The 23177-nt window shown below is 45.4% G+C and overlaps 1 protein-coding gene across 8 annotated transcripts in view; it reads left to right on the top strand.

Moving 5' to 3' along the window:
• Dixdc1 (DIX domain containing 1) overlaps window positions 1–23177 on the top strand; it is an 89609-nt gene that overhangs the window by 20724 nt on the left and 45708 nt on the right. For 2 of the 8 annotated variants that reach the window (XM_076575343.1, XM_015986960.3), the window contains 4 exons: window positions 12383–12512; window positions 17484–17606; window positions 20370–20601; window positions 21557–21664. In XM_076575343.1, the coding sequence (XP_076431458.1) occupies window positions 12383–12512; window positions 17484–17606; window positions 20370–20601; window positions 21557–21664 (593 nt within the window). Of the gene's footprint in view, window positions 1–12382; window positions 12513–17480; window positions 17607–20369; window positions 20602–21556; window positions 21665–23177 lie in introns of all 8 variants that reach the window. The other 6 variants (XM_015986958.3, XM_015986956.3, XM_076575344.1 and 3 more) reach the window with 4 other exon arrangements.

Here is a 23177-nt window from a genome sequence, read left to right as displayed (position 1 = left end):
ATCTAAGTGTGGTTTGTGTGGGTGCTTGTGTGCATAGTGTACACATGTGTGTGCGGTCGTTCCTCTGGTGCCTTCCGTCTTTTGTTTAAAATAAGTTCCCTTATTGGCCTGGGACTTTACCAGTAGTCTAGAGTGGGTGGCCAGGGAGCTTCCAGGGGCCGCCTGTCTCCATCTCATCTTAACATCTCTGGGGTCACAAGCACATGCCACCATACCCCAGCTCTGGAGATCTGACACCCTCTTTTGGACTCTGGGGCACTTTGTCTGTCTGTCTATCTGTCTCTCTGTCTGTCTCTGTCTAGCTGTCTCTCTCCCTCTTGCACACACACACACACAATTGAAGTGAATCTTTTCTTTTTAGTTCTATTAGGAGTAAGGTGCAAGGGAGAAGCAGGAAAATCAGAGGGGAGGTTTCGCAGGGAAGAAAAAGAACATGAGTGATTTAGGATCTGAACCTCTCACTCCAGTCCTAACCAAAGAAGACATATTAAAAAAAAAAAATCTGGGGCTGGAGAGATGACTCATTAGTTAAGAGCACTGGCTGCTCTTCTAGAGAACCCAGGTTTGATTCCCAGTACCCACGTGGTGGTTCACAACCATCTGTAACTCCAGTTCCAAGGTATCCAGTATCTTCTTCTGGCCTCTACAGGCACCAAACACACATGTGATATACAGATACACATGCAAGCAAAACACCCATACATATTAAAAACTAAGCTTAATTAACTAAAACTCTGGGCCGATGAGATGACCTACCACCCAGTCTAATGACCCAAGTTTGATCCTTAGGAGCCACATGATAGAAGGAGAGATTCCTCCAAGTTGTCCTCTGACCTCCACATGCATGTTATGATATGTTTACACACACCCTAACCTCTCTAGATACACACTCAATCACACACAAATAAGTAGATAAAGATAATACAGTTCTTTTTAAAACATTTGTCTTTGGAGAACTGAGGATATAGCTCAGGGGTAGAGTGCTTGTATACGTTGAGACCCAGAGTTTAACATGTAGCAATGCAAAACAAAAATCTAGCTTTATTTAAATTACAATGTAAAGAATACCAATATACAAAAAAGTGGGGGGGGGAGGTGAAAAGAAAACAACGGGTGGAACTTGCAGAGAGTGACAGACTCTTGCAGAAATTACTTAGTGTTTCATCTGCTGTGGGGGGAGATGCCCTGATCTGTTCTTGTGAAAGCCAGGCAGCTGAGCCAGGCAGGGCTGGGCTCACACCACAGCCCCTTCCTTCTAAGGTAAGCATGCAACAGGAAGTGGGTGGGGCACTGCTCCTCACAAGAATGACTCTGTCCTTCCAATCAGGCTTTTCAGAGCAGCAGCAGCAGGCTTTGGTAGCAAAGGAACAGGGTCTCTTCTGCCTTTTAAGTGAGAAGTGCAGATAGCCCCAGGCCACAGGAAGACCAGACCCCCAGTTTAGAGGTTGAACACAGCCCCCTTCTCTGGGTTAGACAGAAAAATGTGAAGCTGAGACCTGGAGAAGAACACTCTAACACTTCACCTCGGGTAAGAACTGCCCCATGCCGCTGTGAAGGTCTGAACACTCTTGTTAGATTCCATTGGGCTGACTTATGCCATCAGGAGTGATGATAGATGTCCCAAATGCCAGCTATTAATTTTTAAAAAATAGTTGATTTAACCTAAGACTTGCTTATCAGTTTTTAAAAACTATGTGAGTCTGGGCATAATACAAAATAGCCGCAGCATCCTAATACCTTCCTGGGAGGACTTCCGGATCCATCATAATGATGTGATGAAGGAACTGCTTCCTAGTTCCCACACTGCCCCTTCTGCTGTGATGAACACCTCTGGGCCACTTCATCAAGACACATCTGGAACCATGTCGCCCACACCTTTAAAAAAACTGTTTTCTTTTTTAGAGGGAGAGGGTCTCGTTCCCTCACCCAGGCTGTCCACTCAAGTTCACTGTGTAGCCCAGGCTAGTCCTCGTGCCTCAGCCTTCTGAGTGCTGTGATTACAGGTGTGTACTCCCACATCTGGCTCTATACCTGCTGTCTTGAGCCCCGACACTACTCCAAACCCAGTTTCCACTATTAATTTAATTAAACTTAATATTTTTGTTCCATCGACCTCTCCTTTCCCGGTGTTTTCCATCTTCTCATCTTTCTTGGAGGGGGGGAGGTGAGGGTTTTGAGACAGGATTTCTCTGTGTAGCTTTGGTGCCTGTCCTGGAACTTACTCTGTAGACCAGGCTGGCCTCGAACTCACAGAGATCCGCCTGGCTCTGCCTCCCGAGTGCTAGGATCAAAGGCGTGCACCACCACCTCCTAGCCTCATCCTCTTCATCTTATCCACTGGTTTCATCTTTTCTCCCTGGCCCTGATTCAGACCAGTGACTTCAGCCCTCCCTCCCTTTTCCCCGGGTGGTCCTGGAGTCCCTGACTACCTCCAGCTCTCCCGAGCCACGGATGGTCCAGGCCTGCTGAGCCGCACTAGAGTAAATCGCTCCACCTTGCCACGTGACTCACATGCGGCATCATGCTCTCCAGCCCCGCCGAGCCCTTGGTGCTGCAGCGTCTTCAGTAGTCCCACAGGGTCTGCTCCAAATCTCCCTCCCTTCACTCTTAGTCAGTCCTCCTCCCAGGAATGAATGGCTTGGGGACTGGGACTAAACTGTCGATATTCCTCTTCCCACCCCCGCTCTTCCCCATAGCCCCGCACTCTGAATGGGGGGAAGTAATCCTTTCCTTCCTCCAAGCCTGTCTGCATCAAGTAGCCCCTTCCTCTGATCATGTCTATGTCACTGACCTCTTCCCCCAGCCGCAGTCTCATCCTAAAAGCCACTGGTGCTCCGTCCTGTTTTTCCCTCCAGCTAGGACCCTCTCTCCCTTCTTCTTCATTTTATTTTCTCACCTTCTGGGCTCCTCTCAGTTTGCCGCCACCTGACCGGCCTTGCCGCGCTACAGGGTCTGTCCCCAAAAGGTCACCAGCTTGAGCTGTTATTACTACATCAAACGGTCTTCCGGTTCCTCGGGCTGCTGCTGACTTGAAAGTCTCTCTCCTCCGAATTCCTTGCCGCATCCTGATCTGTCCTGAGTCTTCCTGAATCTCCTGATGCTTTTTGTTGCTCATCTCGCCATTTCTCCCTTTAAAAATGTGTTTGTGTGTGTGTGGGTGGATGGATGTGTGTCAGTACGTGTATGGGAGCTGGAGGTTGATGTCAGTGTCTTCCTTGATCACACACCACCTTGTCTATTGAGGTAGACCCTTGAACTTGCCCATTTTGGCTAGTCTGTCTAGCGAGCTTACTCTTGGGAACCCCCGTTTCCACCTCCTACTCTGGCCATCTCGCTCACCCAGCTTTTATGTGGTTTCAGGGATCTGAACTCCTATCTTTATGCTTGTGTAATAAGCTGAGACATTTCCCTAGCCTGACACTTGTTCCCTACCCTTTAAAAGTCATGATGATGATGATGAAGATGATGATGTGGTATACATGGGTGTGCATGCCACAGCACATGTGGTGGTCAGAGGACAACTTCGTGGTGTCCATTCTTTCTTTCTACCTTTACATGGGTTCTGGGGACTTAACTCATTCAGCAAGTGCCTTTACCTACTGACCTGAGTTCATCTCACTGGCCACCACTTGTTGACAAGTCCCAGGTTTCTTGGTTATAGTAGAAATAATATATTCTTTTTTTTTTCAAGACAGGGTTTCTCTGTGCAGTTTTGGTGCCTCTCCTGGATCTTGCTCTGTAGACCAGGCTGGCCTTGAACTCACAGAGATCTGCCTGGCTCTGCCTCCTGAGTGCTGAGATTAAAGGCGTGTACCACTGCCGCCTGGCAAAATAATATATTCTTTGGAGTAAGATGGAATGGATTCAAATCCTGGTTGACTAATATTGGTAGTGTACCCTTGAGCATGTTTTCCATATGAAAAGGGCATAAATAACAATGACTTTAATGATTAGGTCTTAGTTTGCTCTCTATTGCTGTAATAAAACACCGTGATGTTTTATTATTCTCAGTCAAGGGTCTCCTCCCAGATGCCATGTTGACAAAAAACTAACCAGGACAGGTCTGGTGGCTGAAGGAGATGATGCATGCAGTTCCCCCACCCCCCCCACCCCCCTCTGGCTGACAAGAGTGCATTCGAGTTCTCTTCTTTCCCTTAGGTACTCTCACTTCTCATCCCTTTCCATACCAAGTAACTTCTCATAGTTTGCCTCGCTTTTTGAAATGCTTTGGAACACAGGATTTAGAGTAAGCATGAATGCAAATCTTCATTCTGCCATTGACCAGCCCTATGACTGTAGCTGTGCCTCGGTTTTCAAATCTATCAAATAGGAAGAATAGTTCTGAGAAGGATCAGTGTGTATGAGGAGGTGGTTAATATTCGAAAGTGTGTGGTCAAGTACTTAGTACAGTACCTGGCATGTAGGAAGTGCTCAGTGGAAGGTAGTCATTTGCATAGTTCATATGTATATATATATATATATATATATATATATATATATATATAATACACACATATACATATGTGATTTATTTTCATTTTATATACATTGGTGTTTGTGTCTTTATTCCTATCTGTGTGAGGGTGTCAGATCCCCTGGAACTGGAGTCACAGATAGTTATGAGCTGCCATGTGGGTGCTGGGAATTGAACCCAGGTCTTCTGGAAAAGCAGTCACTGCTCTTAACTGCTGAGCCATCTCTCCATCCCCACATAGATACTTCTTAATGTGTGTCTTCAGCCCAATGCCCCATGTCTTGTGCTCTGATCTGTATTTTGTCAGCTGGGTGGGAAACATCCCCACCCCCGTGTTCTACAAATAGTTCAGACTGTGCCCCAGACTTAACTGTTTGTGTTACCCACTACTTGTTCTCCAGGTCACCTTTAGCCCTTCCAGCACCGCCAGCCAGTGGCTCCCGGGCATTGCTTTCTGGTCCTTTCTCTCTGCTGCATCCTGGCACACCTTCAGTTTGCTCCTGGAGTGTGTCATCTTCTCCCTGGTCATGCTTCCTTTCAGGAGCTCAGCTTCATCACTTGGCTTTCTTATTGCCTTCTATGACAATGGGTGTTCCTTATTACAACTGATAATTGCAAAGATAGGCTAATCCTCAGCTAACAGGATCAAGTACAAAAGGAGAGAAATAAAAAAATATATAAAATTAGAAATGAACTTGGAAAAATAGCCATTGAAACAGGAACAAAAATTACAAAAGAGTTTATAGACCTCTGTATAACTATGTGGTCATTTTTAGGAAATTAGACAGTTAGAAACAGAAGTTCTCATGGAGAAATAAATAGACAAGACTAGTTAAGAAACCAGCAAGATGATTTTCAAGGAAAGAGGATTGGCCCTTGAAGATATTAACATATATTGCATGGGGATGGGAATATAGTTCAATTGGTAGAGTGCTTGCCTGGCATGTGCCCAGGGTTCAACCCTCACCACCCTTGTGAGGATCATGGTCTAAACTGGTCATGGCCACCCTTGGCTACTTAGTGAATTGGAGGTCAGATTGGACACACGAGCCAGCCATCCCTCCACCAGCACTTGGGAGGCTGTCACGGAAGGATCAAGAGTTTGAGGCCACTCTGGGCCACACAGTGAGGCTTTGTTTCTTAATAAATAGACTCTCTGAGTAGCACATTTTGGTGCTGGTGCATGGGTAGACACAGACAAGTGAGGCAGAATAGAAAGCCCAGAAATAGGCCCAAGAATTTATGGAAGTTTAGAATGTGATAAAGTGGCATCTCAAATCATTGGAATAGAGAAAGACTATGTTTGTATAAATGGGTGCTGGAGCAAGTGGCTAACCGTTTGGGAAAGTATAAATTAGAGCTGAATTTCATATCATATACAAGAATAAACTCCAACTGGATATAAGATCTAAAAGCAAAAATGAAAGCATACAAGGATTTTTCTTTTACCTCTTAATTGGGCTTTCTAACCATGAATCAAAATTTGGGGGCTTAACAAAAATTAAAAACAAAAACTTCATAATACTCCACCATAAATAAAGCGATAACTCATGAACTGGAAAGTATCTGTGACATAGGCCCAAACAAGGAACTGCCATTCTTAATATATAAAGAATGCCCAGGGCACCCACATTCATTTCTCTGTTTCTGGTCTGTCAGGGAGTAAGGAGTCTAGCCGCGTTGTCCCAACTCCAGGGATTCTGCCATACTTCCTCTACTGGAGATATCTGATGTGTCCATAAGTGGAATGCTTGCCTGGCATGCATGAAGCTCTGGGATTAATCTTCAGCACCACATAAAACCAGGCATTGTGGCACCTGCCCGGAACCCCAGCATTTGGGAGGTAGAAACAGGAAGATCAGGTGTTCAGTTATCCTTGGCTACATAATGAGTTCAAGACTAGCCTGGTACCCTTCATAAGACCCTATCTTAAATAAAAAAAAAAAAAAAAAAAGGAAAAAGAGAAAAAAAAAAGAAAGAAAAATTATTAAAAGCCCTCAGAAAGGCATGATAATGATAGTCTTGCCAAAAGCCTATAAACTGAATTTCATCATCAGAACGGCAGGGGAAAACTAAAGGCCAGTGAGATGGCTCGGTGCTTGCCACCAAGCCTGATGACTTTTTTGATCCCAGGACCCATGTGTCATCTTTTAAAAGAACAAATTCAGAGGAAGTCTGTAGATTATGCCAATGGTAGTTTCCTGTTTGGGTCAACGTGCTGTGGTTCTCTCATGGTGATCTGGGTAATGAGTGCAGATGAGCTCTTTGTATAGTGACCTTTGAGGACAGGATGTCCTATAGTCAGGGCTAGCCTCAAACTTGCTGTGTAGATAAGCATGCCCTCCTGCCTGAAGGGGATTACAGGCACGGCGTCACCACGCCCACTTTATGCAGTGCCGGCGATTGAACCCAGAGCCTTCTGCATGGCAAGCTGTCTACCTATGGAACCGTGTCCCCAGCCCACATTTACCTTTTCACGAGCCATAAATTATTTCACAATGAAAAGTAATTAAGTTTAAAAAAAAATAATCCTTAGGGGTTTTGATTGACCTGGTCCATGTGAGTAACAATGGAGGTTCTGGCGGGAACAAGGGAAGAAGGAAGACAGAAGAGAGGAGAAAAGGAAGCAGAGAAATAAGTGAGGGAACTTCACATATCCCTTACATCCCATGCATTGTAGTAGGTATGAAATGACGGGACTCCAGAGGGCTTTGGGCCAGAAGGAAGATCATTCCCAGGAGCTGAGGAGGCACTCTGGCACGGAACTACACCCCAGTCCTTTGTCTTGCCATGCGTCTAGGGAAAGGACCAGTGGTCTGAGTTGGTGTTTTTCACACTCAAATGGGCATACAGACATCAGGGGATCCCGTTAAAGCACAAGTTCTGATTTGGCAGAGTTGGGAGGTGTTAAGAACAGTCTGCTTTTCCATCAGATTCCCAAGTGATGCTGCTGTGGCTGGTCTGAACCACACTGAGCAGTCGAGAGCCACTTAGTGCAGATGAGTAGTGCACAAGGGACCCACGCATCGCCTGTGGAGGGGTGCTTTAGACTAAAGAGCATCCTTTGAGGTTTACCGAATCACTTACAGCTCAGAGATGCATTAATTTAGGTGTGGGAAGAACTTTTGCCATGGGTATTAAATTCAAATCCCATATTCATGGTTCACTATCTGTGGAGACCCACAGAGGCTTCCTAGTGGAAGCCTACTCAAGGCCAGAGAATCTGAGCTTGCTTTACCCAGCAGGACTGCAAAATGGGATGATTTGACCAGGGGAGTAGTTACCAGGTGTTTTGAAGGGTCTACACTTTGGCTGTGCCATGTGCTTTGATCTTGAAAGGGGGAGGTCTTTTACTTCGTCCCTTGGCATTGTACAAAAAGCCCTTTGGAATAAACCCCGAGGTGATTGGGTATTGACCCAGGGCCCTCTGAAGCTATCCAGTGTCTGTCTTTCTTATCATCTCTTTCTATCTTTCTATCATTTCCTCATTCCTCTCTCCTCCCCTCAAGAACCCTTCCACAGGTTGGAGCTGAACTCCTGCAGACTCCCACAAATACCTGGGTGGCCTTGAACAGGTTATTTCCCCTTATTATGAGTCTCAGTTTTTAGTCTTCATCGCTGATAGAACATCTAAATCAATCAGATTAACAGGAGAGAACAATGTGTTTAAGAGAACCAGCATAGCTTTTGATACAGAATAGATGTTCTGAAACTTGTTGACTGTTGATGCTGTGCATCCCCGTTTGTTGGAAGACCCCAGCAGGGACTGATTGATGTTCATGAGAGGTAGTTAACAGCCTCTCTGTGGTCTTGCCATGCATCAGATAGAGAGGACCAGTGGTCAGTTCTGCATCCTAGACAGTTTGCTTCTTTGCAGCCAAGGCAAGGCTATGGTTACTTAAGAAGAAATTATATTGACCAACTGAAAAATTATGTCCCTGCACAATGAACTTCTACAGTAACTTAGGTGTAGGCCTGATGACATGTGACAAGTGATTCTGTCATGGAAGCAAATATTTGTTGAGCACCTGTTCTTAAAGAGGTAAATAGTTCTGAACTGTAGTGACTCCCTGTGGAGATCTTATTTCACATCTCAGGTCTTTGGAGTTCACTGACCTCTTTGCCTCCTCTGCTCCTTAACCTGTTGGATGTCATGCTGGGCTAATGCCATCTCAGCACTCTGTCCATCCCCTTGGAGCGCTTTCATCTGCCAGCAAGCAAGTTTGTGTGCAGGTGTGTGTGTGTGTGTGTGTGTGTGTGGTGTGTATGTGTGTGCTGTGTGTGTGATGTGTATGTGGTGTGTGTGTGGTATGTGTATGTGGTGTATGTGTGTGGTGTGTGTGGTGTGTGTATGTGGTGTGTGTGTGTATATGTGGTGTGTGTGTGGGGTGTGTGTGTATGTAGTATGTATGTGGTGTGTGGGTGTGTGTGTATGTAGTATGTATGTGGTGTGTGTGTGTGTGTTGTGGCTGTGGTGTGTGTGTATTGTGTTTGTGTGGTGTGTGTGTGGTGTGTGTATGTGGTGTGTGCTGTGTGTGTGGTATGTATGTGGTGTGTGTGTGTGCGTTTGTGTTGTGGCTGTGGTGTGTGTGTATTGTGTTTGTGTGGTGTGTGTGATGTGTAGGTCCAGAGGCTGATGTTGGGATGCTTTCCTCCATCACTCTGTTATTTTTTGAGACAACCTCTCCCACTGAACCCGGAGGTTTGGGTAGACTGTCTGGCCAGTGAGCTCCTAAGGTTTGCCTGTTGCCTGTCTCCACACCAGTGCCAGTGTTACAGTGTGCACCGCCCACCATGCCCAGCTTTTTATGTGGGTGTTCGGGATCCACACTCGGGTCCTCAGACTTGTGTTTGCACTAGCAGTAGGCCCACGGAGCTGGCTCCCTAGCCCTCCTGAGTGAAGGTACAAGATCTTTGGAGTCCCATGGGTTGCACTCAAATGATTGGTGAGCCAATTGAATGACCCACAGAGTCCTCACGGAGTCGGAGGTATGTGAGAGGATCAGGGAGGTTTTCTTGAAAAAGTAACGATTGAGTTGAGACCTTATAAAGCATCGGCAGGCCGAGCGGGTGCAGTGGTGTGAAAGCGTGATGCATTTGGGGAAATGTGTGTGGTCTGGACAGACTGAGGCATGACAGGGACACAGAGGAGTATGGGAAGATCCCACAAATCACCACAGATGCCCCAAGGTCTGCTCCCATTGCACAGCCAAAGCACCGGGAAAGGCAGAATAGGCAAGGCCTCCCGCAGGGCAGCTAAGAAGATGGGATCGTCTTAAGGATAATGGGAGGCCAATGAAGAACTTTAAGCAGGAATGCTTAGAGGGTGAATTAAGGTGGCTGATATCTATAGGCAAGCTGATTCAGGTGTGATTCCAGCACTTGGGAGGCAGAGACAGGAGGATCTCTGAAAGGTCTAGGTTAGTCCGGTCCACGCAACGAGCTCCACTCCAGCCAGGACTGCATCGTGAGACATTATTGTCCCAAAAACATTAAATGAGAAAGATACAGGGAAAATGATTAGGAGTTTTGTGTGTTTTGTTTTGAGACAGGAGCCCATGTAGCCCAGGCTAGCCTCAAACGCTGGTATTACAGGTGTGCATCACCTCCCCCTATTAGGAATTTTACTGCCTCGGTGTTACTCTTAATGCCCTTTCTGCTCTTGTTCCCTTCAGCCAGAGCACTCACTCCAGAGGTGCCCTCTGCCTGGCTGCCTCAGGTCCTATCTGGGGACATTATGTATCCGGGGCTTTCTGGGGATGGGTGTCTGACTCAGGTTATTGTTCTGCAGTGAGTTGGAATGGCAAGGAGCCTTTGTAAATGCGTAGGCAGTGTTTACTGGGCTGCAGAACTGGACATGCTGTGCCCTAGTTCTGGGGACATTGGGGAAGTCATGTCACTTCTCCAAACTTTATCCATAAAATGGAAATAATACTGGCTTTATGGTTGTGGTGGTTTGGATGTAATTGGCTGCCATAAGCTCATAGGAAGTGGCACTATTAGGAGGTGTGGCCTTGTTGGAGGAAGTGTGTGCCACTGTGGAGGGGGGCTTTGAGGTCTCATATATGCTCAAACCACACCCAGTGTTTCAGACCACTTCCTGTTGCCTGTGGGATCAAGATGTAGCTCCTTCTCCACCACCATATCTGCCTGCATGTTACCATGTCCTGCCATGATAATAATGGGTTAAACCTCTGAAAGCCACCCAATTAAATGTTTTTCTTTGTAAGAGTTGCCGTGGTCATGGTACCTTTTCACAACAATAGAAACCCTAACTAAGACGATGGTTGTTTTGGCTTTTGTTTATATATGATATAATATATATGTGCATATATTTTATATGTGTTTATATATAGCATTTTAATATGTTAGATATAATATAGTATATATTAGGAGATAATATATATATTTGAGAATCAAATTAGATTATATTGGGTACAATAATAATGACCAGGATTGGCAAGGTGGCTCAGTGGGCAAACCTGCTTGCTGCCAAGCCTGACATCCTGAGTTCAGTCCCCAAGACCCACAAGGTGGCAGGAGAGAACCGACCCTCACTGGCTATCTCCTGACCGCCACACTTACCCCGTAACGTGCACAAGCACATGCTCAAGCACACACACAAAATAAATACAATGTAAAAACAAGCAACCCTGTGGGTAAACCACAAAAACAAAGCAAAGCATCAGAAGTGGTGCTTCCCTTGTGGCAGGCTCTCAGTAAATGTTAGCTTCCTCCTACCGGTTCCTGCTGGCCATTGCAGGTCCTGTAGTTCAAGTAGCTGATGGATTATCCATTCAGCACTGTCTTCCAATGGCGATTTCCAAAAATCAGCAGAGAAACTAATAAAGATGTCATTTGAGCCCAGGAAAGCAGCCCGTAAATAATTTCCAGCATCTTTCATCAAGGAAGTGCTTGAGACTTAGAAATCAACTGTACTTTAACCAAATTATAATTTAATATAATTAGCCCTTAAACTTAATTTTTAGGTTCAGGATCTTGGGCTGTTACAGAAACAAAACATCTGCCACCTGGACTGTGATATTGTTTGTATGCTCTTGAAATATCAATGTCTATCTTCTGACTACATGGTAGCAATAAACATCAGAATACACGTTCAGGAAAATGGAAAATGGAATGTGCAGGGTTGTGTATGGGTTGGAATGAGTTCCTTAAATGTCTCAACCTTGAAACCTCATAGGTTCCCGGTAGTACAGGGCCCCAGTTTCATATGAATTAAAGGAAAATGCTTCTCAGTCCTCAGACTCACTATCCACTTTATGGTTTTCTTTTCCTTCTCTGCATCAATCTTAGTGTAACCAGATCCTCTCTGACAATACAAGACACAGATTAAAACTAACTCTGCAGCAATCCTAGGATTATGGGCTCAGGAGGGTAAATCTTGCGTTAAGTGTGAGATGACCGCACCCACATCTCATTCTGGGGAAAGCAGCTGTGGGAGGCGGCGCTATGCTTGGGCCCTGGTTCATGTCTGATTCTACAAGATCAGTTAATAGGAGCGTGCGTCATGGTCCATTGTGCGTAAAGTACATTAGGAGCTGTGATTGCAAAGCATGGTGGGTTGCTGGCAGCAGTGACTGTACCTGAACACTGGCTGGAATCCTGGACTCAGCCTTGATCCCTATCAACAGAGCATGGAAAGTGGGAGTCACAACCTGGAAGCATTTGTCTCTCTGTCTGTCTGCAGCACTGAATTGGTCAGAGATTAACTTATCCCTAGGTGTTAGCCTAAAGCTAGAGATTTGGGAACACGCTCTGGGCCTGATCCCGATATCTTAAATCCTTTCTCTCCCACTCTGTCTCACCCTCTCATGCTGCCTTACAGGGACAGGATGGGGATATGACTGATGTGCCATCTTTCCCTTATCTCCACCTTTTATTTTCCAGCAACAGCTACAGGCCTATGTGGCCTGGGTGAATGCCCAGCTGAAGAAGAGGCCATCCGTGAAGCCTGTGCAGGACCTGCGACAGGATCTCCGAGATGGAGTGATCCTGGCCTATCTCATCGAGATTGTTGGTCAGTCGGCCTTGGACTCTAATGCTAGTGTAGACGAGAACATGACTTCTTTCTCCTCCATGTACCCTTCAAAGCAGGTTGTTCCTTCTTTAGAATACATGGTGATGGAGTCGGGAAGACCTAAAGTCCTTGCCCAAGGTTAATTCACATACTGGTCAATAAACACCACATGCTAGGTACTCTGTTATATGGGGAGATGGTAGCCCTGTCTGTGCCCTCAGAGGTTCCCAGTCTAATTGGAAGGACTGGAAAGTGAGGTCCATTGTATTACTGTACTTAGTGTTCTGATGGAGTAAGCACAGAGGAGGATACACAGAAGAGACACCCCACCTTAGTCCTAGGGGTTCAGGAATGGCAGACCAGAAGAATCCATGTCTAACTAGGGAAGGAGGGCTACCAAAAGAACTGCTGTCTAAGTTAAAAACGAAAGTGGGAGGGCTGGAGAGCTGGCTCAGCATACAGGCTGTTCTTACAGAGGACCTGATTCAACTCCCAGTAGCCACGGCTCACAACCATCTGTAATTCCAGTGCCAGGGGAACCAACATTTTTTTCTGCACAAATAAATATACATGCAGGCAAAACACTCAGAGAGAGAGAGAGAGAGAGAGAGAGAGAGAGAGAGAGAGAGAGAGAGAGAGAGAGAGAGAGAGAGAGAGAGAGAGAGAGAGTCATTCAGGTCAAAAGAGAAAATGTCACCAGCAAAAGGACTTTCTTCTATGACACTCGGAGCCTCATGTTTCCACAGAAGGGTTTTCCTCTCTAATTCTGGGTCCTGTTCTTACCTGGGTCCTATATTCCCGGAGTTTGTCCACAGCTCTCCTATGATTCCTCTCGCTGACTGGCAGTTAGTCATGATATAGACTGAACTACTGTAGAGAACGATATACTATACATTGTTTTTATGGTTCCACAGTCCCAGCCAAATGCATGGAATAAGTTCTCGAACATTTATTACTGGTCAGTTGATGTTGCTTGCTGTCCTGGAGGTATGTGGTGTAGAAGAAGCTGGTTTGCAACAGACAGCCTATCTGTTTTTTGTGTTTTTTTGAGACAGCTCATGAGTGACTATTCATTTGTACTGAGTGTAATGGGGGCAGCAGTAATTGCCGCTGTCAGGATGGAGCTTTCTGTCTTTTGTGAGTTTATTTGACCACCACACCCTAGGGAAACAGATATTATTATTTCTGTTTCCAGGAAGCAAATATTCCAGGGAATATCTATAAAAATAAATTAATTAATGGGTGCTTAGTATGTGTCAAAAAAATAGCCAAGTCTGTTCTTTTGATTTCTTTGTGATGTGGGTTTGAGTCCAGGTGGGGTACTCCTCATCCAAAATGCTTGGGACCAAAAATGCTTCAAATGTTGGAGAGAGAGAGAGAGAGAGAGAGAGAGAGAGAGAGAGAGAGAGAGAGAAACACTTATAGCTAAAAATTATGGAAAATCCAAAGTCTGAAAATGTTCCCAAATCATAATTTTTTTGGGCACTAGTATGATGTTTAAAACATTTCAGGTTTTTGGACTGGAGAGATGGCTCAGTAGTTAGGGTCACTGGCTGCTTTTCCAGAGGATCTGGGTTTGAGTCCTATGGTCCTCTGGAACTCAACATGGTGACTCAACCATCTATAACTCCAGTGTCCGGGGAATCTGATGCCCTCTTCTGGCCCCCCGGGTACCAGACATGCACACAGTGCATAGACATACTTACATATACCCATATATATATATATATATATATATATATATATATATATATATATATAAAATAATGTTTCAGATTTTGGAGCATGTGTAAACTCAGAGTTTTAGATTATGGATGGTAAACCTGTATTATTTTACTGATAAGGTTGACAAGGCTCAGCAACCTCACAAGTTCATATAAATTTAAGTATTCAGGTAAAGGTGCAAACCTAGCTCTGTTTTAATTCCGAAGTCCCGGCTAGAGAAATGACTCAGCTGTTAAGAGTGTATATACTGCTTGTGCAGAGGACCTGAGCTTGGCTCCCACCATCCAAGTAGAATGGCTCACAGTCTTCTGTAATTCCAGCTCCAGGTCATCCCTCTTCTGGACCCCAAGGTCATCTGCACTTGTATGTACACACACACACACACACACACACACACACACACACACACACACACACACAAAAAAAAAATAAATCCCCAAATCTATTTTAAGCAGTTTCTTTTCCCCTTATTTAAATAGGCTACATGTGGACTAACAGGAAACCTAGGCACAATAGGGTTAGAAACAAAATTCTTCTTCTACCTGTCTTTCTTCAACGAGAGCTCTGTCAGCACTTGGGTTTTTCTGTGACACAAAGCAACGGAAAGCAGGAAGGGCTTGTTTCACCTCACGGTTTGAAAAGCCCACCATCGTGGGGAAAGGGTGGTGGTGTGGGGGGCAGCCAGCCAAGGTGCAGCCACAGCCAGAGGCGAGAACAGTGAACACTGATGCTCGGCTCACTTCCTCCTTCAGCCCAGGGAATGGTGCCACCCGTTCTTAGGGGTTCTTCCCACCCCAGTTAACTTAATTAAAACACCCTGTCACAGACGTGGGCAGAGAGGCTAGCCCAATGTACATAGTCAACGGAGAGACTTGTCTCCTAGGTGAGTCTATATCCCGTAAAGTTGATAGTAAGTGTTAGCCATCACAGTTACCCACCCTCCATTCTGGAGGTAGCCTGTTGTTTCCAGAGATGTTCTGTAAGCCTGGAAATCAGTATTAATGTGCTTTTATTTTCCCAAGATCCAGGTTTTAAATACTATTTGTGTGTGCATGCACGCATGTTTCTGGAAACTGAACCTGACCTTGAGCATGCTAGCATGTAGCAGCTAGCGCTCTACTATTAAGGTATATCCCCAGCCTGAAATAACCTCAAGGGGGCTGAGGAGGTGGTTCAGTGATGCTTCATGTGCAAGGGTTTGAGTTTGAATCCCCAGTACCCGTGTTTAAAAAGCCAGGGATGGCCACAAGTGCACCTGTAACTCCAGTGCTGTGTGGGTTGGAGACAGGGGCATCACTGGGGTTCGTTGACTGCCACCTCAGCTCCAAGTTCAGGAAAACAAAAACAAAAACAAAACAAAACAAAACAAAAACCCATTTCAGGCAAATAAAGTATATAGTGACAGACCAAGAGACCAGCTTCTTCCATGTGTGCAGCTATGCACACCTGTGTGTGCGCACACCCCTGTGCGCACACCGCACACCTCCTACACACTCACACACACATAACAAAAGAGAGGAAACCTGACGATCTCTCCCTGATTTTGCATATTTAGCCTTCAGCTTTCCCTTGAGTTGGAGACATGCATCCACAGTGTCCTGTTCATCGTTGTCGTTGGAATGTCTTACGTGCAGCTAACCAGAGCTTCGTATTTCCTTCCCATACCAAGCCCTTTACCCTCCCTGCCCGTCCTCACCTTGCATCTTTGTCCTTCTCTCAGTTGTGAAGCAGAACTCTTAGAAGTTATTCTGAAGGATTTTCCTCCCCTCCTGAATCACAGCCAGTTCTTAACATGTACCTTCTGCTTTGTATTCAAAATATACTCAGTCACAGCCATTCTCTTCCACTTTAACCCTTACCATCCTTATCTCTTGCCTTGAATATTTTGGCTATCTTTCTGACTAATCTCTCAGTTTCATCTCCCGCATGATCTATACATACACACACAGTCAGCTATGGAAAGCACATACCAGATAATGTCACTACCCTGTCTGAAAGTCCCCACTGGCTTTTCATTAACCTTAGAATAAATTCAGGGTCGTTCCTGGGATCCCCAAAGCCCCATTTGACTGCCTTTGCTTATCTTGGTGGCCTTTTCTAGGTCTTGACTAATAACTCCACTCTAGCCACACTAGTCTTTTCTCTTTCATTTGAAACAGGGTCTCATGTAGCTGAGGCTGGCCCAGAACTTGCTATGTAGCCATGACTAATTTCAATTAACCTGATTTGGTTCCTGATCTTCCTGCCTCAGCCTCCCAACTGCTGAGGTCATAGGCATGTACTACATGCCTAGTTAGCCACGCTGATCTTTTTGCCCCCCAGATAGGCTGAGTTAATCCCATATTGGGGTTTGTTTATATGGCTCTTCAGCCTGGCATGTACCCTCTGTCTTAGTTAGGGTTTCTATTGCTGTGAAGAGTCGCTATGACCATGGCAACTCTTACAAAGGAAAACATTTCATTGTGATGACTCACAGTTCAGAGGTTTTAGTCCATTATCATCATGGCAGAGAGCGAGGCAGCATGCAGGCAGACATGGTGCTGGAGAAGGAGCTGAGAGTTCTACATCCTGACTCACAGGAAGTGAGTGGTCTGAGAACCTAGGTGTGGCTTGAGCATATATGGAACCTCAAAGTCTGCCTCCACAGTGACTTAGTACCTCCAACAAGACCACACCTACTCCAACAAGGCCACACCTCCTAATAGTGCCACTCCCTTTGGGGGCCATTTTCTTTCAAACCACCACAGCTTCTTAAAGATAAACATTTCTTATTCCAACTTTTCAAGACTATATTATCAGAAAGGCCATGATCAGTATTCTTTTCTGTCTTTATCCTTACCCAAAATTATATTAAACATTGGCTTGTTATACTGTAGATATAAACTAGGAGGGAAGACACATTTTCTACCTTGTCCTCTGCTCTCTCTCTAGTGCCCAGAGCAGCGTCTGGCATACAGTGGCTTCTCATGAATATTTGTTGAATTAATAAATATGCACACAATATAACTTTACAGGACTGTGGGTTTACATTGGAAATACCAAAGTGTTCTGAAAGTTTCTCATTTTTCTCTCCTACATCCACTTCCCCTGGTGCACACACCAGGACTTAACTTACTCATTTATTTGTAGAGAATTTTAGTGTTTGTACCCCTTCCTTGTGCCTGGCTGCTAGGAAACCTTGATAATGTTCTTACTTACAACGTTACGTGTTATTTTTTTTTTGCCCCCCCCCTCTCCTAACAGCAGGAGAAAAACTGAGTGGAGTACAGTTGAGTCCCAGTAACCAACAAGAGATGAAGAATAATGTGGAAAAAGTGCTACAGTTTGTAGCTTCCAAAAAGATTCGTATGCATCAGACTTCAGCCAAAGGTTAGTCAGCACCTCCTCCTTGGGGAAAGAACACTTAGCTTTTGCCAGTGCTGACCCGTTTGAGAAGTCCCCTTGGCCACGTGGCCAGCTGTTCTGAGCAGACTGGAATAGGATTAGGCTCCTGGTCTTATGTCCTTGGTGCATGAAGACAGGTACCCTCTTGGAAGGCAGTGATCAGGTACTGAACTCCAGGGCTCCAGAGACCTGGCTGTAGGCAGCAGCTCTCTGTTAATTTGAATTGAATATAGATAGGCTTGAGTGTGTGTGTGTGAAAATTAATGGTACAAGAATAAATGACAAAATTGAGATATTAATTTTGGAATGTCTCGTTTAAATTTTCAAGGATGAAGATGGATTGCGTTTTTTTTAGATCTTTGAGTTTTATGATCAAGTACTATTACAAACCATCATAACTTACGCTTTTCCATTCAATTTCCTAGGAGAAACTCTCTCACTTCTATTTTTCTTTCTTTTCTTCCTTTCCTTTATTTTCTGAGACAGGATCTTATGTAGCCCAGGCTGATCTTGAAACTGCTATGTAGCCAAGGATGACCTTGAACTTCTGATCCTCTAGCTTCTACCTCCTCAGTGCTCAGATTACAAAACTGTACCACCACCCAGCTTTATGTGGTGTTGGGGACTGACCCCAGAGCTTTGTAAATGCAGGCAAGCGCTGTCAACTGAGACACATTTCTAATACTGCCCAGCCTCAGTATATATGTTTTTGAGACAGGGTCTCACTGTGTAGCCCAGGCTGGCCTGGAATTTGCTGTGCCCTAGGCTTTCCTCAAATTAGGTGTTTCTCCTGCCTCTGTATCTTAAATTATGGGATTAGAGATGTGTACCACACTCAGCTTAAAAGGGAAATATTTTATAGCTTTTCTTTTTTTGGCTCTGAGAACATTCCAGGCAGACAAAAGGGGCCCTATGGCTTTTGTATGTAGTCTTCTGTAGTGGCAGAACCTTTTGCCCGTGCTGTAAGGAAGGAGCCACGTAGGGGTCCTTTGAAAGCATAGGTTTCTTTCTCCTTTTGATGCTTTTCGAGAATTGACTAGAACTGGTTGTTTCAGCATCAGCTTTTGGGTCTGTTGCCTGCAGTTTTGCTGAGAAGGAGGGTAGGAGGAACCCTTTCATGTTGGATTATTGGTGTTCTGTGTGTTTGAAGTTACTCAGGTGAGCAAATAGTGACCATTAAGAGCATTTGGTAGAAGACTTCAAATAGTCCTTTGCATGCTTTGTGCATTTGAAAGGCTATAAAGCCAAACAATGGAATTGTATCCATTTCCTTGCATTAACTTTAACCAGATCTTTCACAGTGTGGTTCCTTCCTCTGTGTGTGTGTGTGTGTGTGTGTGTGTGTGTGTGTGTGTGTGTGTGTGTGTGTGTGTGTCTTCTTTCCTCTTTTTTTCTAGGGCAGAATTTAGAGTGCAGTGATAGCTTTGTTCTGGTCCCCATGTGGAGTGGGCTTGGGGATCTGGCCCAGTAAAACGGACTATTTAAGGGAACACTGCCATTCATTGTCTTTTACCTGAAGAAGCTCAGTGCTTCCTAATGAGTCCTACTGCATCGATCTCCCTCTCGTTCAGCTTTCTACACCACAGCTGGAGTGAACAAAGAGCACACATTGTGCTCCTGCTGTGCACCCTGAGGTCACATGGACAAACCTGGCATCTTTCCTAGAGCCTACCTGGTCCCCTACGGCCCAACCTCTGATTTCCCCATCTGCTTTCCCTCTCCTGCCGCCGAGCTCTAGGGCTCTGGCCATCCTGAACTCTTTCACTTTCGCCACCGCAGTGCTGGACCATGCATATAATGCATGTCCTGTAAGTACTTAAAAGTTTCCTAAGGCCACATTATAAGCCAGAAGGACTGAAAATGGTTTTAATAATATATTTTATGTAACCCAATCTGTCCATAATGTGATCACTTTATCATGAAGTTAATATTAAACATTACTGAGATAGTTTATATTTTACTTTTATTTTTTATGTGTATAGGCATATTGCCTGCATATATATATATATATATATATATATATATATATATATATATGCACCATGTGTGTGCCTGGTGCTCTCAGAGGCCAGAAGAAGTCATCAGGTCCCCTGGAACTAGAGTTACAGATGGTTGTGAGCTGCCATGTGGGAGCTAGGAATCGAACCTGGGTCCTCTGGAAGAGTACCCGGTGCTCGTAAGCACTGAGCCATCTCTCCAGCCCCACACTCTATGTTTATACTGTCTGAGATCTTTTGCATTCCCGTGTGTGTGTGAGAGGTATTAACACTTAGTTACAGTGCTTGCTTAGAGCATATTGCAATTCAGAGTAGTGACATTTAAGTGCTTAGTAGCCACATGTGGCCTGCAGCTCTCCTAACAGACAATATCGCCCTATTATACTGATCTCTAGACCTGGGCATGTACTTTTTCCTGGATTGTTCTTATCCCTTCTCCCCTATTAGCTGAAGAAGCATCACCCCCTAGTCTCAACTGAGGACTCACTTCCTCTAGTAATACATCCTTAAGAACTCTAAGATTATCTCTCCACAAACTGCTGAAGACTCCTGTACCTCTCTTATCTAACCATTTTATCATCGTACTTTACTGTAATTGCCTTTAAACTTTCTGTGTCCCTTACTGAACAGGGCTTTATGAAAATGGAGACTGCCTGCCCGGCTTACTATATCACCAGCAATATACAGTAAATGCATCAATCCATAGCCTCTTCCTCCCTCTTAGCACCTTTCAATCTGTCTTGTCCTTTAGATATTGTGGAAGGAAACCTGAAGTCCATCATGAGGCTGGTCCTTGCCTTGGCAGCTCATTTTAAACCCGGCTCTAGCAGGACAGTGAGCCAGGGGCGCGACTCCAGAGCCCCTGTTCAGACTCATCAACCACACTGTGCTACTGCTGTGGCCCAAGGAGCGGCTGCTGCTCTGGCTGATGTGTGCCATGACATGTCTCGGTCAGGACGGGATGTCTTCCGGTACAGACAGAGGTAAAAGTCTGCGGAGGGGAACTGGCATTTCTTTGCTTAGATAATAACAGTTGCAAGTAGATGGAAATATCAACCAAACAGCTCCACACTGCAGAAAAGATAACAGAAAAGAGTAGAGGTTTGGGAGGGAAATCCTCATGAGAAAAGCTTGGCCTTGTGCATGCCAAGCAAGAGCTCTACTACTACTGTGCTCTACCCCCAGGCTTCTTACGTCTGATTTTTGAGACAGGGTCTCATGAAGTTGCCCAGGCTGGCCTTGAACTCACTCTGTAGTTCAGACAGGCCATGACCTTGTCTTTCTGCTGTCTCAGCTTTCCAGATAGCTGGGATTATAGGCCCACAGCTGCAAGCCAGGCTAACTAAGCCTTTTCTTTCGAGATGTTTATTTTGCAGCTAGCAGAATGTAAGGATCCATGTGTGTAAGTTTGCTCTCATGCCCAAAATTTAAATATATGTGGTTGGCACAGCGTGTTTTCTTCACTGGGAGATATGTAGTCCATCTGGAGGAGGCTGGATCCTGGAATGTATCCACAAGGCCAATCTGTCTTGAAATTTCATGGCAGGAAGTGTTTTGAGGGTTGTGTAGTTGCTAAAGGAGAACATGACCCCAAGGTGTCGCAGAGATCGGCAAAATCACTTGTTTTTGTGTTTGCCTTCCCGGCTAGGTTTTAAGTGCCTTAGAAGAAGGAATTTTACCTTGTTTACCTTCTAAGTGTGTGTGCGCACGTGTGCGTGCGTACGTGCGTGTGTGTCCAGGATCTTGCTATCTATGTAGCCCAAGCTGGTCTCAAACTTCTGATCCTCCAGAGTACTGGAATGACAGGTGTGTGCCAGGCACACACATCTGCTTTCCTGTAGTGCACACTGCATGTCAGGGTATCTCTACTTGTAGAGCCGACCGGAACCGCAGGGCTAACACTGTCTTCTTCTCTGGTGCCCCACGCCCCCCTTGTAGGAACAGCAGCATGGATGAGGAGATCGAGAACCCGTACTGGAGTGTTCGGGCGCTCGTGCAGCAATACGAAGGGCAACAGCGGTCCCCGTCTGAGTCCAGCTGCTCCAGGTAATTGTGGCCTCACGTTCTTGGCATTCTTACATTCCGTGGTGAAGAGCTGAACTCTTGGGGATTCTTAGACCAAAAGCACTAAGGCACCCATGGGGTTGAGTCCCATATCCTGCTAGGCTTGGGTCTGGAAACCTGACTGGGGTAGCGAGGGGGTCAAGAAAGGACAGACACTCAAGAAATGACTCACAGACACCAGAAAGTTGGGATCAGGTGGGATGTGCGAACCTCAGTGTTTATTTCTTAGGCACCTCACAAAGGGGAGGTGTTAGCTAGTCTTGGTAGGTCTCTAAGTGTGGTCTGAGGCTATACTCATCCAACATCCAGGAGCTGCTCGTTTTTGCACACGCTGGTCAGTTGTTTGTAAACACTCACACTTGCACACTGTCAGCATTTGCACTAGACCAGAGGAAGCCTTTACCAGTTCTGAGCCGGACCAGTCTGAGGAAGGCTTTGCCAATTTCCCATGGGTCTGAGGCATTGGTCCTTAACATGGCAGTGTCCAGATTAGTAGTGCATGTGCACTCAGGTCTTTATCTACTCTTTACATATTCACCCACAGCGTCTTCAGCTCCCCACAGTTGGGGGTGTGTGTAGCTGACTGCTAGAGTGCTTGTCTTGCCAGAGGCCCTGGGTTCAACCCCTAATATTGAAAAACAAAAAGCACCTAACCTCTTTTTACTTTCCTCAGTTTATCTTTGGCATTCAGGGACTAGCGCTCAGCTCGGTCCGTGGGTTTGGTGTTGACAGAAGAGTGGGATGCAGCGCTAGTGAATTCCCCACATGCAGAAACTGCAGCATCCCAGTAACAATAGTTAGCTCTGACCACGTGGGGGTGTGACTGGGACCTTCAGAGTCCAGTCCAGCCCAGTGTTTGTGCAGCAGCTGCTAGTGTTTATGATAGCCAGGTCCCAGACCCTGCAGGCTGGGTCTGATCCTTTAGTTACAGCCACAGAAGGCTGGAGAAAGCTCCCGGCAAGAGAGGAAACTGTGCGGGACTGTCTGACGCATTAGCGTTTCCACGTTCATTTATAGGACTGTGAATTGGGGCACATTAGTATGCATCTAAGTGGGCTCGGGGTGTTTGTGACTCTAGTAAAGAGGCTGTCTGCTTCCCTTAGAGCCAAGTGCAGGGGCCAGAACAGGACACTCTGCTCTCATAAAAGCCTGACCAGTGCCAAGTAGAGTGGCAGAAAAAGATAACTCTCCTGGCTCACGGAGATTATGCCCCTATAAACACATCCCCAGCCTACTTACTAACTTGATTTTGTTGCTAAATTGTATTGAGCGTATCCTCTAATGATCTTTTCCCTCCCACTCCAACCCAGCATATTCTGATCTATTTTAAATTTAATTGTGCCTTGTGTGTATTTTCCTTTTTTCCCCTTCCTCCTGTTTCTTTTCCTCATACAATCCCAACCTATTTTGACATACCATTTTCTAATTTATGGAGGTCCTGTGGACCCCTTCCTATCATCTGAATATACTCCTAACCTAGCTCAACTTTAAAATG

Source organism: Peromyscus maniculatus, chromosome 7 (genome assembly GCF_049852395.1).
Source record: "Peromyscus maniculatus bairdii isolate BWxNUB_F1_BW_parent chromosome 7, HU_Pman_BW_mat_3.1, whole genome shotgun sequence".
In the NCBI taxonomy this organism is placed as follows: Eukaryota; Metazoa; Chordata; class Mammalia; order Rodentia; family Cricetidae; genus Peromyscus; species Peromyscus maniculatus.
The sequence above is the reverse complement of the archived record's forward strand: the minus strand, read 5'-3'. Positions and strand labels throughout refer to the sequence as shown.